At 39.1% G+C, this 17,314-nt stretch overlaps 1 protein-coding gene across 1 annotated transcript; it reads right to left on the bottom strand.

Annotated features, from left to right (window-relative positions):
- Positions 1 to 792: 792 nt before the first annotated feature.
- sae1 (SUMO1 activating enzyme subunit 1) lies at positions 793 to 17,240 on the bottom strand. Its single transcript, XM_044203438.1, has 9 exons — positions 17,004 to 17,240; positions 16,192 to 16,303; positions 15,421 to 15,594; positions 11,296 to 11,441; positions 10,341 to 10,440; positions 9,633 to 9,738; positions 5,375 to 5,519; positions 4,589 to 4,658; positions 793 to 1,111 (listed from the first exon to the last, which is right to left on the bottom strand). Exons 1-9 carry the CDS (start codon positions 17,102 to 17,104, stop codon positions 1,019 to 1,021), a joined length of 1,047 nt encoding a protein of 348 aa, XP_044059373.1. The 5' UTR covers positions 17,105 to 17,240; the 3' UTR covers positions 793 to 1,018.
- Between the last annotated feature and the right edge of the window lie 74 nt (positions 17,241 to 17,314).

Genomic DNA, 17,314 nt, shown 5'->3' with positions numbered 1-17,314 from the left:
TCTGTTGTTGCTGCCTTATTTGGGAGGAAGAAGACAGAAAATGCTTTTAGTTTGTCCTGAGGCTCATTTGAATGCCTGCCCCCGCCCTTTCCTATTATTCTGCTGCAAGCTGCGCCATCACTGAGACATCAGCCATGTTCGGTTTGATGAGTCACATCAAGGCGGTGAGAGATTATTACCAAATACAGTCATACACTCTGCTGAACATCATATGACTATCAACTGTCTTTCCCCTTCCAACTCAGATACTGACTTACTGTATAGTAATCCACCACACTGATTTGTTGTATTACAACTGAGATTCTCAGTTTGATTTAGTCACTTAAACCCCAATATTTCCAGTATTGCCCTTAAATTTCATATTATATATATATATATATATATATATATATATACATACACACACACACACATTGCAATCAAGGGCACCATATTTCATGGCTGTACCTTTACATCAAATGGAAAATGAAACATGTTTTATACAGATTTCCTTGTAATTGACCATGACATGTCTGACAATACAAGATAAACTTCTTGCATTTGAACCCTGCTGATCTGCAGATTAGTTTGTAGTGATGTACGTGACACAAGGGTCTGTGGGGTTTAAAAGGTTCATGTTTTACTCAGTGAAAAGGCTTAACTTCTTTACTGAATTAAAGTACGATTTGATTATGAGAAAATAGGATGCCAGTGCAACATTATAGCTCCAGGAGCACATGAATGCAGCACAATAATTCTAGATACACAGGCATAAAACAACATGATTGTTATGTTTAATAAATCCAGAGAATCTTTTTAATAAAGAATGTTTTATTAGGAAATGTAAAAAAAAAAAAAAAAAAAAAAAAATCCCAGTGTGCTTGAGACCAAATTCCAAAAATGGGACAACAGATGAATTTTATGACTAGTGGAGTAAGCAGGGATATAAATAATCTGACGGAACAAACTAACGAAGATACAGAAGTTTGCTGGACTTGTATTTGTGTGTAAAACTGTCCTGTGCACATGTGTGACGTGTTTAGTTCGGTCCGAAGAAGTCGACCACGCCGTTGCCTTTACGACCATCGAAGAAGAAGAAGTTCCGGTGTGGAGCGTCTCTTTGGGAGAGAGCCTGAAGGGAAAGACAAAGGGAGAGAGAGAGAAGAGAGATAAATGACACTTTGCAAAGCAGTTGTTTTTATGAACCATTAAGGTCATATTGTGACAATTTTGCACTCATTTGAGGTTTACAGTCTATGAAATATATTAATACAAAGTTCATGTTATGTTTTTTGACCTCTTCAAGTTCATATAATCAAGTAATCAGTCAGAAAGTGAAAATTCTTTAATGCCACAAAATATCGTGGCAGGTAAAACTGACTGAAGTGAAAGATTCAATGTATGACCAGAAACAACTATTTTAATCCCAGTTTTCAATTTTATTAGAGCATGCAGACCCTCAAAGCGCCGTCTGTCACACTGAGTGGTTCAGTCCATAAGGTGAGTTCAGTTTTCTGTGTGTGAGTGAAATAAGTCCGATTCACCCGGCGAGACATCAGTCCGTCAGTTGCAGCGGGTTTCATCATCATAGAGACGGCGGGTTGGCCTTGTACCAATATAATGCAGTCTGATTCTGAACTGTCGCGCAAGCAGGCACGCACACACAAACACACACACCTGAACTCCTGTTTACCTCAGCCTGAGGTCACCTTGCACACAGCTCAGAAACAAATGGTTTCTAATCTGCTCGGTGTTGCAAGTTAACGCTTATTCAGGTCATGCACTGAGCAAACTCTCCATTTGTGTGCTAGACTTTGTGCATTAAATAATGATACTGTTTTTATCTGTGAGATGAATCTTAATGATTTTACCGACCTTAGTTACCGTACTGAGTCTGTGAATCAAAAACAAAGTCACCAAATTCAAAGATATTTCATGGTAAAACATGAGATAAGAAGCATTATATGTTCCTAAGGATCTTGTTAATGCAAGAACCACGTAGAAACCAATGAAGGCATGATTGATCGGTCTGTCAGTGACTGGATTTTCATCCAACTTTAAGGAATGATGCATCTTATTAATCAGTTTAGGCATTTTAAAAAACTGTACTGATTAGCCTGAGGGGTCAACACAACACTGAGCTGTTGGTGTGTCGAGCATAGAGGATGCATACATATTACCATTAGTGGTCTTTGTTTTGTGTTTGTATTTATACTGTTTACATTCATATCCACTTATATTGTAGTTACAGTTGTATGCAAAAGTTTAGGAACCCCTGACAATTTCCATGATTTTCATTTATAAATATTTGGGTGTTTGGATCAGCAATTTCATTTTGATCTATCAAATAACTGAAGGACACAGTAATATTTCAGTAGTGAAATGAGGTTTATTGGATTAACAGAAAATGTGCAATATGCATCAAAATGAAATTAGACAGGTGCATAAATTTGGGCACCCTTGTCATTTTGTTGATTTGAATACCTGTAACTACTTAGCACTGATTAATTGGAACACACAATTGGTTTGGTGAGCTCATTAAGCCTTGAACTTCATAGACAGGTGCATCCAATCATGAGAAAAGGTATTTAAGGTGGCCAATTGAAAGTTGTTGTTCTCTTTGACTCTCCTCTGAAGAGTGGCAACATGGGGGCCTCAAAACAACTCTCAAATGACCTGAAAAAAAAGATTGTTCTACATTATGGTTTAGGGGGAGGCTACAAAAAGTTATTGCAGAAATATAAGCTGTCAGTGTCCACTGTGAGGAACATAGTGAGGAAATGGAGGACCACAGGCACAGTTCTTGTTAAGGCCAGAAGTGGCAGGCCACATAAAATATTGAGAGGCAAAGGCGAAGGATGGTGAGAACGGTCAAAAACAGCCCACAGACCACCTCCAAAGACCTACAACATCAACTTGCTGCAGATGGTGTCACTGTGCATCGTTCAACAATTCAGCGCACTTTGCACAAGGAGAACCTGTATGGGAGAGTGATGCGAAAGAAGCCTTTTCTGCACACACGCCACAAACGGAGTCGCTTGAGGTATGCAAACACACATTTGGACAAGCCAGCTTCATTTTGGAATAAGGTGCTGTGGACTGATGAAACAAAGATTGAGTTATTTGGTCATAACAAGGGGCATTATGCATGGTGGCAAAAGAACACAACGTTCCAAGAAAAACACTTGCTACACACAGTAAAATTTGGTGGAGGTTCCATCATGCTGTGGGGTTGTGTGGCCAGTGCTGGTACTGGGAATCTGGTTAAAGTTGAGGGTCGCATGGATTCCACTCAATATCAGCAGATTCTTGAGAATAATGTTGTGGAATCAGTCACAAAGTTGAAGTTACGCCGGGGCTGGATATTTCAACAAGACAACGACCCAAAACACTGCTCAAACTCTACTCTGGCCTTTATGCAGAGGAACAAGTACAATGTTCTGGAATGGCCATCCCAGTCCCCAGACCTGAATATCATTGAACATCTGTGGGGTGATTTGAAGCGGGCTGTCCATGCTCGGCAACCATCAAACCTAACTGAACTGGAGATGTTTTGTAAGGAGGAATGGTCCAAAATACATTCATCCAGAATCCAGACGCTCATTACAGGCTATAGGAAGCGTCTAGAGGCTGTTATTTCTGCTAAAGGAGGCTCTACTAAATATTGATGTGATTTTTTTGTTGGGGTGCCCAAATTTATGCACCTGTCTAATTTCGTTTTGATGCATATTGCACATTTTCTGTTAATCCAATAAATCTCATTTCACTACTGAAATATTACTGTGTCCTTCAGTTATTTGATAGATCAAAATGAAATTGCTGATCCAAACACCCAAATATTTATAAATGAAAATCATGGAAATTGTCAGGGGTTCCTAAACTTTTGCATACAACTGTATATATCTGTTTTTACCATTTCTAATGATTTAATTTTCAGTGAAGTTGGCAGTACTTCAACTGTGATCTTTGACAAAGTTTATTGCTCAACTGTAAAACATCCTGCCGCAGTACATATCTTTGTCACAACTCAACCAATTTTCAGAGATAACTGACAAACACATTTGTGTATGTTAAGTGTATGAAAGGAATGTCGGCCAATGTGATTACTTTTTACCTTTTTTACTCTCAAATATCACCACAAATCCCATATCGGTTGGTCTCTAAACTATCTTCTATGGGAATACTGTGTGTACAAACAATGTTAGTGTAACTGTTCAGTCATTATGTTTTTTTTATGTCGCAATATCAATACATTTATTACGCTGTTCAGCTAGAGGACGGTATAACTCATTTCCCTTTTGAGAGGCTGCTGCCAGAGCGTCACACTGAGTTTCGCTGTGGTCACAGTGAAAATCACTTCTACACAGAGCAGAGTCGCTGCCGTTTTTCTGAAGCTGACCCAGAAACCAGCTGAGTGGCCACCTGTCAGCTGATTGACTCCCTCACACACCAGACTGGCCATCATTTACTACAGCAGAGCGAATATCATAAAGGTGCATCAGTCGACAGCATTAACATATTCAGAATGTGTCCTGAAGTTATGATGCTCATGTTTTATGGTATACATTTACAGATTACTTCAAAAGCTTCCTAATGTTCACACGCTTACCTTGACAACTTCCTGTCCCAGAACTCCTCCCACAACAGCGCACACTGGAGACATCTCAGAGAAGCAGTAGCTGAGGACAAACAGTACAGGGAAACATGTACCACTGTGACTAAATACAAAGTGTGATGTGATGTTAAGGAACTGAGAAAGTTAGAGAGCCATAATGTAAAAAATCTCCGTCTGGAGCCCTGCTATGATTTATGTGCTGTGCTGTCTGCCGGTCCGTTACCGCAGCGGCAGAGTCCAACTAAATGCCTTTTCACTGACAGTGGAAGTACGGATGTTTGGGTTTATCACAGTCTGCAATCGCTCCCGCCCACAGATGAAGGAAGACTGTGTTAATGCGGCGGTTGTTCAGTCTCAAAACACTAGTGTGAAATTGGTTAGGCCACAGACTTAACTTAATGAAAAAATAACATTAATGCACTGCTTCTGTCCGACCTCCACAGTGTGGACGTGAAAGTGTAGTAATTAAACTCTAAGCTTATGGTTATTAATCAACAAACTTGCAATCCAGGTTTTCTTGCATTGCAATAAGATGGTTCAGAGCACTGGTGTCTACATCCTCACTGAAATACAAGGGCTAAAAATAAAACATAAAAAAAGAGGAGTACCTCTATCACACACAGTTTACATGTAGGCCTGACTGACTGGATCCTGCTGTCAACTTTGAGCTTCAGTGTCTTGCTTTCAAGACACTTTGTTCACTTGAAGTGTACACGAGCCTCCGTTTCCTATCTGAGCGAATTATCCACTCGGTATCTCACAGGTGAAGACGCTTTATACCTCGTGAAGTCATCATTCAGGACGTCACTGCTCACTGCCAAGGCCTCGAGGACGTCATCACGGATCTGTCTCAGGAGCTGATGGTCTTCTGCAAAGGATTGTGGGTCGGGGTCACGGCCTTTGTCTGTTCGAAACTTCAACAGAACTGTGGAGACGGAGGGAAGACAGAAAAGAAAGAGAGAGGGAGAGCAGGAAGCAGGAGAAACAAACAGAAGGAAATAAACAACAGTTGAGAGGCTGGAAACAAGTTTAAACCATTTTTCTAAAACAATATTTTCCATATCATCTATTGCACTATTGCCATTTATAATTTCATCACGCTTTCAAGTGACTTCCACGGTGAATTATCATCTTATGGAAAGACAACATCTCATCTTGACTGCTGCTCCCTTTGAAAGAGGATAAGATCGGTATGTGGTTGCACCATCAACCATTTCATCCGATTAGGCCTACGTTTCCCCACATCAAATTAAGAGCGTGCACACACAGACTCATGCAAGCAAAGCTGCACATATCCACCTGCACATGTTCAGTAGGGAAATATTAGCGTGAAAAAAAAAAAAAAATTAAACAACTCTTTCCTGTGTGTAAGAGTCGGCTGCAGGACTGATTGAGAAATAAAAAAAATCAGAAGTGTGCACTTTATTTGGTCATGAGCTATATTTCAAACAGTAACTGACTTCTCCAACTCCGCCACATACACGCACGTAAACACTTCGCCCCCATATTTCCTGTTCGTCCATTAACTTAAACCACATAAGGAAGTCAGTCCTCCCACAGCCATTTCCACCAGCAAGTAGTGGCGATGAATCATTTTCGCACCTCAGCTCTGCCCTTTATCAGTGAAACTTTTGTTAGTAGAAAGTTAAAGACTGGCACAAATGGCATCACACTCAGGGCTGCACCAGGCAGGAAATCAAAACAGAATTTCATAACAGAATAAAATAATGTGCACATGGATGGAACAACGATAGTATCTCTAAACCTACACATGTAGTAGTGATAGTCTTCACAGATTAAAGTGGAGGGGAAATATTCGAGATGGCCCTTTATGTCGAAACCTGCATTCGAAGGTCAAATACAATAGACGGTTTTTCCATCTATTAAGGCAACATCTTTACAGTGAGTGAGAGTTCATTTGGCAGAGCTGGTAGGAGAATAATAAAGTGTTTGTCAAAACAAGACATGCTTTTGAATAGGTCTTCTTTTATTCTTTATTTTTTATATACTGTAATACACAGAAAAATTCTTCTGTTTCTGCTTTGTCCAAATATTTATGTAAAGGAGTCAACTTTTCTCTTATTTATTTATTTATTTATATTTTATATATTAAAAAAGGGGGGGGGGGGATTATAAAGATCAGAGATACTAATGATAACAAGCAAACACGCACACCCCATCTGCGGTTCAGATCACCCGACTGTTCCTAGTGAGACAGGAAGCAGTTGTAACAGAGGAAGAGCCACTTCCTCATCAGTCACCCAAAACAACAACCGCTAGCTCCAATTATAGAAACGGCAAAGGAATAATAACACTGCCTCCCGTCTCACATTCACTTAATAAAAAACAACAACTAGGCGGTGTTTCCACTCATAAATTAGCCTGAAACACATCAGGCTGAAGACAGGGCGAGGCACCAGTGGGTAGAGTGGGGAGCCATTAGACTAAAGGCCACGACATACAAACCCAAAATTAACCAGCCAAGATGTTCAGAATATAAACGTACCACCAAATAATGAGTGACTAAGAAGCAAATTAGTAAACAAATCTAGCAGACACCCACTGTCACATGACATGTCTGTCTAACACTGCACTGTTTGAAATAAATGTTGTCTATCAGCCGGTCATTGTTGTTCACATCTGATACCATTTTAAACAAAATCAGCTTCAGGTGTGTCAGTAATGAAACCCGCCTCATTCAGCATCTCTCCCTGAGAGAATTTCATTTGGGTCACATTATGATCTTAAATTATGTTTCAGAGACGTTTCCACCCTGAAAAGAATTCAAATCTGAGGAAACAACAAAGTCAATGAAACTGAATTTAGGTGAAAAGTCAGCTTTTCATAAAAATATATTAAAAACATTACTCTTTGCTTCAAAGACTTAATACTGGCAAACACTTTGAATTTCTGTGTTTGCATTAATATAATAATTTGAAGCTGAGACCAATATCTGTTATTTTTCATTAGTTGATGATGATACCGATATGCATTTGTGTGGAAAAACGTACAGGTATGCTTTAAGCTTTTTACACATGAAATCGTTCATGTTTTTAAATGAATACATTGTTATATGTATATGTATGTAAATATGTGTGGTGGTGAGAGTGTACACACTCAACACAATACTAGGCTGATATATTACTTTCTAAGTTTGGATACGCTAATAGGACATTATGCCAATATATCATAGCATCTTATTTTCTCTGTCCTAATGTATGAAAGAAACTGTGCACTGGTATTTAGGAGTTAAAGCCTGCAACTTGCAATACGCCGCCCAAGTCCTCAGATCTTTCCATCAGAGTGTCGTTGGCTGATGGACAAAGTTCACAAAATATTCTAAAAGTTTACATTAAAAAATTGTTAAAAAAATATGAAATTGTTACACAGATGTTATGACTTTCCAATCACCCTTAATATCTGTTTTTGGATTTATGTTGCCTGGCTACGGGGTCATTGCTTAAAAGATCATTTATCTATAGCAGTATTTTCATTCTAACTCCCACTGGTTAACAACTTTTTAAATACAGAATGATCTTTGTAACTTATAACATGTTGTAGTAATGCACTGCGATTTTTGTTAGTTTTTGCAAAGCAATTGATGATTGGTGAGGTATATTATGAATTCAAAATGATTTTTTAAATATGATATAAACCTGCAGAACTGCATTGTTCCATTTAGTATTTGTGACCTATGCATCCCACCAAACTTTAATTGAATTTTGATTATTTACTAAATTTATGCACAGAAAAGGTTTTTGTTATTTACAAGTGTGCACCCAATAACCATTTTCTGGTTATTTCCTGTCCTTATATGCTTGTTGTCATGCAGAGTAGGTGTCAGGCTGTTCTCTATTCTACGCTCAGTGCACATGACTGGCCATGGACAGCCTGTGATGGAAACTAGCATGTAGTGTGTGGGGATGGTACAGGGCCAGGTGACAGGAGGGACAACAGACACTGTAAATAACCTGAAAAACAGGAAGACACATTAAGAGTTACTTAAAGGGTCAAAATGTTCCTTTGGGTTGATGGTTCCTAAACATTCGAAAGGTCATATGCGATTATTCCCGTACAGCTCGGTGTAACAATATTCTTCTCCCCATCAAATTGCTGATTAAATTTTACAAAACCTAAATTCAATTTGTTTTTGTTGTAGTTGTTTCTTTTCTTTTCAAACCCCACCGACATCTCTTGGCAAAGGCTGGCATCAAAAACGTTGCCCATCACTCTAAAACGACATTTAACAAACTTTATTGACATGATTCCATGCATGTTCAATGATTGTTGATCAGCTAAATTAAAACCAGTGACTTTGCATTTTCATGGTATGTGTTTCAGTCTCGCTGCAGGGTTCCTACGCATTTTCAGTTTCAAATTTCTATACTTTTTTAGACCTTTCAGGATTCTTTGTTATATTTGATCAATTCTCTGTATGGAAATTCTGTTTGTGTCTTGCCTCCTACACAGAAATGTCATAAGACCTCTCGTTTACTCTCCCGCTCATTTCTGATAGTTGTGTCAACTAGACAATATTACCTTCACTAAAAAAAAAAAAGTATCTTATAATAAAACTTTTTCACAAAAAATATGAATACTTACAAAATGTCTCAGACTAAATTTTTTGAGAAAACACTTAATATTTTGAAATTTTATAGCATAAAAGATAATGCTGCTTCCAATTCAAAAATATAACCCCTAAGGAACTAAACAATTGTCAAACTTCAATTTCAAAACTTTTTAAATCCTAGAAAATCAACTTTCTAAGGTTGCAACTACTGACTGTCATGATTATCTATCAGCCTATACTGACTATATTTTCACTTAATTGATTAATTGTTTAAAATACAAATTATAAATCAATGCACATCAGCAGTTACCAGAGCTCAAAGTATCTTAAACATCAAAAACACCAAAGGTTTTGAATTTACAATGACATAAACCACAGGACAAAAAGCTAATTTACACATTTAGAACCACTAAAACTTATGTACTTTTACTTTATAAATGATGCTTTATGAAATGACGTTTTAAGTACCGTGAAGCAGGAAGTAGTCCACTGGTGTTCGCTTCAGACTGGCTTTGGCCTTCTCACTCGTCCAGTCAACCTCCAGAGCCTCCTTCAGAGTGCAGAAACTGGCCGTCTGATTGGTTGGAGATTTAAAAATAAAACTAATGTCAATAGGAGGTGAACCAGGGGTGTATTAATTCATTCTTTCCTCATCTTTAAGACAAATATAAAGCAAAGCATGGTGGTCAATTGATTACGGAAAGCAATTTAATTGGATGTGTATGGATTTTGTATGGATTTTATATATGTGTATATTTATATGCATTTGTGATCAGAAATGCCAAAAAAAAGCAGACAATTGAGAAAAAAATGGCCTTTAGAACAAACAGATGAAGCAAAATATTTTATCAAGCAGTCAGACTGATAACAAACTAGTTAACATTTGTAAGAAACAACAGAAAGCAATACAAAAGAAATACTGTATTTCATTTTGGACTTGTGAGGAAAGAAATAAGACAATCAGGCCTCACAAATGATCAAAAGTGTTTTTCCATTTTGTGTAATTTTCTCAATATGTTCCACTGCTCCTATTTTAAAATGTTTTAGTTGAGTAACTCCAGCCTCGATTTAAAGGAAGTCTTTTCATTAACCACCCATGCTGTTGATTTGCCTCGAAGACACGTTTTTATAATAAAATAAAAAAAAATATTTGGCTGTGAAATTTAGTCCACCTACCTTTTTCACCATGGTGGTCTCGTTGGGGTCAACTTTGGCTTTCTTTGCTTCTGGGCCGTCGTTAGAATTTCCAGTTGGTTTCACCAGTTTAGGTTTCTCCCTAAAAAGAGAGTAAAGAGAAAGACATCATGACATTATCAGTCAGTATTACATTGGAAATCAAGCTCACAAAGAAGTTTTGTGTTGCCTATGGAACAGTGTGTTCACATACTGTACATTACATACACAAGCCTGTTTCATTCATTCTAGCTGCAGTGGACCCGATGGCTACAAAAGAATCTCTAGAAATGCCATGAAACTGTTTAGTGACCATAATTCAAATTCCAAAGTTAAATCAATACCACCATGAAATATTGAAATTAGTTTTGAATTACACAGACATTCAACTTTCACCGAGCTAAAGTCCCATTTTAACACCACTTCTACAGTGCGTGTGGCTTTAAACATATGTGAAAACTTATCAAAACCACAAAGTTTAGTTATGTAAAGTCATAAACTGTTAGCATGGATGTGCCCAAAAGAAGGGGGGAAAGCCGCGAGTAAAAGTCTACAATACTAACACTAACAAGCTATGGTAATAGCTTAGATGTAGTCTTTTCCTGATACAATTTAAATCGACTGTTATAACAGTTATCAAAAGCCCCATACAGACTGGATTTATTTCTCTAGGGAAGGTGGGGTGATTTTCAGTTAACTTGCTCCTGTAATTTAAATCCCATCCTTGTACTTTTGTGTGAAAGTCAAAAATGTTTTTTTTGCTAATCTGATAGACAGAAACATGGGAACACCAACATATAGGCCTATTTTGGAACCAATATGACGGGGGGGGGGGGTAAAATCAAATGTGTTGTTGTAATGTCAGCTACAGATACTGGTATTTTCTTTTGGCTAGCCCTGCAGAATGTCCAAAAATGCCTAAAATTCAAGCTAAACACACGCTTTGAATTGCACTTACTCGACGTAGTTGTGCTCCTGTCCAAGGTTGCAGAACATGTAGCCATAGTAACCATAGACGTCCCCACAGAAGACCTTGATGTTGCGCTGAGAACAGAGCTGGTCGACACGCACCATCAGGTCTCTGGAGCAGCCTGTCAGACACACCTGAGGGAGGAAAAAACACAAATAGTACAGGGCTGGTCAGCTAGCCAAAGGGTTGCCTGATCAATTGCCAGTATTACAAAACTATTTGTGCTGGACTAATGGCTACTTCAAGGATTAGAACCTGGACGTTATGGGATAAAAAGTTCACCGCAGTAAAGAAAAGCTGTTTCTTCCTCTGTGCTTACTGAGCATGTTGTTCAGAGCAGTTTTATAACATTGCATCAGACTCGGAGAAAAATTACTTTCAGCTTAACAGGTCATCTGTTCTGTAGTAAATTTCTCCTTTTCTCCATCCTTCCAGAAGTCCTGGGAAAAAATTTAAAACCACTTCGACACATTGAAATCTGACAGGCTATATTTGCAGCTTCTGTAACCCATTATCAACAATGTACTGTCAAAAGAGGATTTAATCCAAGATGAGAATCTAACAGTTGTGAAGCAGATAGTGTTTGAGAGGCTCCACCCAAATAAGCCAAATAACTCAAGTGCCACATTTGTTTTAACATTGTGTTTGACAACGATCCCGTCGTTTTTGTTTCTGCAAATACTTTACAGCTACAGCTGAACTGCCACTGCGTTGGTTGGCTGGGCACCCTCTCCTCCTCTACCACCCTTGCCATTTTGTTTTTGTGCTGTTATTCGCCCATTTCCATTCCCATTAACATAAAAGATAAAACTGCTTGCAATAACAGAACATATCAAATGATACTGTTGTCTTGCATTTAATCCCTAAGGGACAGACTGACTTCAGAAAACTGGCTGCAATCCCTAAAAAAACAAAACAAATCCATCAGTAACTTTCAACCTGCTCAACCACAAAGTAACTGAACAGTAGCTGGTAAGCTGCCAAACTGGCCGAGACACACCCAGTGTAGCAGCCATTTGCTGATAGTTCACCTCCCTGAGTAAACGACCACACAAGGCTAAAGCAAACACAGCGACATAGTGTACCATTGTAAAACCAGGGTGGGCTGGTGTCTGACTGTAAACAACTGACCGGTGGGCTGGGTCCACCTTATCCTGCTGACCCAGTCCAGCACACCCAAAACACCCTCAGCTCACTGATAAGACTGATGCTGCATCTCTGGCATCAGTGAGTTTTCAGAGCAGGTCAAGGACCAGTGTCCCCAAATAGGATTTGCTTACATATCTATGACAGGCTGTAGCGTAAGACCTCACCATCTGGAACATACAAAAAAACTGAAACCAATTCTATCTGACAAGTAAAACAAAGTGTCCCCCATTTCATCAACTTAAAAGAAAAAGGTAGAAAAGAAGAACTACTCTTACAGCCTGGTGGATGCGCAACATCAGCGATTAACCTCCACCGTTTCCTTCCCAGAAATGATTTGCGAACATTATTTGACCCAGTGCAGGCGTGTGATTAGAGCATCAGAAAAACAAGGAAGCGATGGGAGGAAAACAGGAAAGCAGGAATCTCCTGTTATAAAGAAAAACCTATTTTCTTAATGACAATCTTACTGTGAGCCACGCAGTCCTACATGAACGCTGCCATATTAGTCAAATTAGAACAACTGGTTATTTCACAAGAGACAGTTTTGTATTTGTGTTTTGTTTGTGCTCTTCTCACTAGTGAACCAGTGGAAAAAGGTGACGTCTAGTATTTCCATGCACCAATCACAATTTAACAATATAAAAATCTCATGACAGTTACCAATGCAGCCCTGAAGAAGCCAATCAGTAGAGCTTTTGACTGTTAAACTCTTTTTATGGCTAAGAATTTTTTTTTTTTTTAACTTTACATTTAAATGTTGCTTATTTAGTCACGAATATTTAATTTTATGGAGGAATACTACGGATAATGTTTTAAGGTGCTTTGAATGTGTAAGAAACAAAAGAAAAAGTTGCATATTTGTTGGCCTGTCATGATTTTATATATGTGGTATTTTTTTGTTCCTTCTTGCAAGAAACTAAAATGAATCACTGCAGAAAACTAAATAAATTGTACTGCAAACATGCGAAGAGAGCGACTGAGAGTATCAGTCAGCTGTACTCTGCAAGCACCCAGATGGACAGTGTGCGTTTTTTCTATTGTATTCATCTCTCAGTAATTAGGCCTCTCATATGAAAACTGTGACCACACTCCAACCGCTCCACTTTAATCACTTTCCATCTTCCCGCTGAGCCACACACAGATACATCCGTGGAAGCACATAAAAGCAACGACTGGGCTACAGCAGAGAGAGAGAGACCCCCCTCTGTTTCCCATTTTTTATTTTATCTTAAGCTTTTTAAATTGTCCCGCCTTCTTTTCTCCGACCCTCTCATCCTCCCTCCCTGTGTCCTACTAACAAATATCTCATCCCGTCCTCACTTTATCCTGCTTCTGTCTCCCTCCTCCCTCCTCCTGACCCTCACTCAGCACCCCCAGAGGGAGGAAGACTGCCGACAATTCAGACACAACAGGAGGGAAAATAATCTCTCTGTTATTCTTCTGATGATGTTCAAATACATTCTTTCCTTCAGCAGTGACCTAACTGAGATCCAGCCTGTGTGTATAGCTGCCTGTGGAAATGAATGTTTAATGCTGAAGCAACTTTCATCATGTTACCTCGAAAATTAACACAATTTATTGCTCAATCTAAACCGATCTACTGGTTTAACAAAAATATAGTCATCATGTTTGCTATAGTATCTTGTAGCAATAATGTCATGTTTTACCATGGGTACACCCAGTGGGAATGAAATTCCTACTACAGGAAATCAAAACCGTCACCCTGGATTCAAACCCTATCAGATATGTAAGAGAAATTATTTTGTTAATTTGCAGTTTCACCTGAGTAAGGTGATACAATCAGAAAATCCAAGAAGGCCTAGCAACCAGACTTCTCAACATGGTGACTCTATAATCCAGCACACTGGATATGAAATACAATAACGGCTTTTAACTTTAACAGTGTTTTAGGTTGTTCACATCCATATTGGGTGAACAGTGTAGGAATCGTAGCCTCTCTTTTACCTTTCTTCTTTTTGAACAGTGCAGCTGAACAATGACAGTGGCATATTTCCCCACTCTGTTCACCCAGTACGGATGTAAACTTAACTGTAAAAAATTAAAAGGGCAAAAACCGACACTTTAACGTCATAGTTTCATCTCAATTTAATTTCGGTTTCAGATCTAATGTCCTCAAATACAGAGCAGCAAAACAAATGTGTCAATGTTCAAATACTTCTCTTTGTAGTTACTATGTAGTATCAGTAAGTAATATTTGTATAGAGCTGCTGCAAGGTGCCCGTGCTTGTTTATCATTTGTCTTCCAGTTCTGACTTTTCAGCACAGTGACACGTGAATTCAAAGTTTTCGATAGCTAAACAAAAAGCTCTACATTTTGAATTTTCTTACCGACAAGATGTACAATTAGTACCATTCTCCACCCACTGAACACTGCTGTTCACCCTACAGCACCATATAAGGCAAACACAGGCCTTAAAACAGCAACTGCCCTCATTATAGAACTAACAAGCTAATTAGATCACAAACCAGTTGTAAGGAAGACAAAATGTAACCATTACTATTGCCTGAAGAATAAAGCTAAGCTGATGCCATTACTGCAGCAACACTTTATAGAAATCAGCCTAAAGCAGGTGTTTTGGTCCCGAGCTGTTGACGTACGATATGGACCACGAGCGACATCCAGTGGTCAGCCTGAGTGATACAAGATTGGGTGTTCACATTAGTTTGGTACTCTACAAACAGCCACAGTTACACTGAATTAGAAAAACACATTAACATACAACAGAATGGACCCAGGAACGCATAGAGGTACATCACTTAACATTTTTAAGCGTTCAGAGCGGATCTTTCCTTTAACATTTCAAGAAAAGTCAGATTTGCTTTTAAGTCAAACCATTTAGTTTAGCACTAAAATGTCCCATTATTTTGTTGACACTTCAGGTTTGAATACAGCAAACCCAGTCTGCGTTTGACTGTCTTGAATAAACTTTAATTTCCACTCACCGCATCGAATTGCAGAAAGAAGTCATCTGGTTTGTCTTCGACTCGGTCTGAGTCAGCGTGGACCTCCACCATTGGGTTGAGATTCTGCGCTCGCTCCAGAGAGGCATGGGCTCGATTCTGACCCTGAGCCGTCACCGGGACCAGGAACTGAGCTCGACATGACTCCACAGACACCTGGTGGACACACAAACAGGGAATGCATAGCAGGGCGAGGGGTGTCCTGTACCTGGAAGCTTCTTTACAGGCCCTCACACTCAACATGCAGATTAAGGATCTGTCTGGATGGGATTTAGCTGAAGATCATTTACACAGTGTAGCCAGTGGACATTTATCTCCAATGGAAATTCTGTGTTTCCATTCTTTAAAAAAATATATTTTTCAAATATTTATCAATGATTTAGTTACACAGGAGGCCACAGAGGGCAAACACGTGCATGGTATAGATTAAAAACACTTGAAGACTATTACTTTGCCACAGGCACCATCTAGTGGACATACATAGCACTGCAAAGACTGAAATTGCCACATAAGGACATTTTACTATTCCGTTATTTTTACGGGTTATGAATATATCACACAGATGTTCAGCTGATACCTGAAAACAAAGATTTCTAGATTTAAACTGAAGCCCACGTGCACTCTGTACACGACAGTGTGCTCTGATGAGGACAGGGAAAAGAAAACCTGTTTTCATGTAAAGCCCCTTGAGGCAAATTTGTGGTATTGGGCTGTATAAATAAAATTGACTTGACTCGACTAGTGCATGTGTACCTGTTCATGATCCAGCAAAGTGAGTCCTTTAACTCCAGCCAGGATTAAGTTCTTGGCCACTTCTGCCCCCAGACCACCCAAACCTGCCAGGAGCACGCGGGACCCTCGCAACCTGTAAACAAAAACACACGGGGACAAAATGCAGATTGCATGTCATGCTGATTAAAAATCAGTTTGATTACTGCTCACTGTGCGCTTTGGAATATGATCTTGTGCTGTATTGATTGTGATTAGTTAACGAGCTTTTATTTAAACTCATTAAAAAAAAAGAAAACTTTGCACTAGATTTGCTTATACAAACGTGGAGAGGCAAGTTCAGCAACAACATACAGGTAAACCAAAACTACTATTACATGCAACAATAAGATCAGAGTTTAGAGCTTAGGTGGCCTGTGACCATTCACTTTATTATTATATAAAAGGTGCATGTTATAGCAATACATATATTGTTTGTTAACTTGCTTGCAACTTTCCCTTTCGTTATGGGAAAACTCCATGCCTTCGCATGCCCATTGGTTTCTTTCTCACTTAACTCCAGTTGGAGAAAAATAAAAATCCAGGCTGTTATTGTCGCCGCAAGAGAAACGTTACAATCATGAGTGGACAATGCACAGATCCCGACCTTTACGAGTATCGATATTCTCAAGGAATACTCCCCACACTGTGTAATCCAATCCAATAATTATTAAATCCCAATTTTTCCCAAATCCAAAAACACTTGTTAAATCATACACTTTGGTCAGAACCGGTGCAACAAGGGTGCGACAACTCAAAGGTTCCGCTGCACCGATTAGCCTGGCGAGCTAACTGACCTCTTCTGGGCATCTAGCCCCCACAATCGGATCTGGCGGTCGTACTGCGCCGCCTCCTCCTCGCTGATGATCGGGTCCTCCTTCTCGATCATATCGATCATTTCAGTTCACTGTAAAGTCGGGAAATACGGTGTAAAGTAGCCTTTTTATGCAGCTACAGATGTAGATGTTTCAAATGCCGCGACAGTCCCGCTGAATGGGCGCTGAATGATGACGTTGCCAGAACGAAACAATGGATGCGTTTTCTCGCATTTTTAAATCATTTTGAAATAATCGCTATCGATTTTGCTTTCTTTTTGATTTCTCGATTT

This window comes from Siniperca chuatsi, linkage group LG7, assembly GCF_020085105.1.
Source record: "Siniperca chuatsi isolate FFG_IHB_CAS linkage group LG7, ASM2008510v1, whole genome shotgun sequence".
Lineage (NCBI taxonomy): Eukaryota > Metazoa > Chordata > Actinopteri > Centrarchiformes > Sinipercidae > Siniperca > Siniperca chuatsi.
The sequence above is the reverse complement of the archived record's forward strand: the minus strand, read 5'-3'. Positions and strand labels throughout refer to the sequence as shown.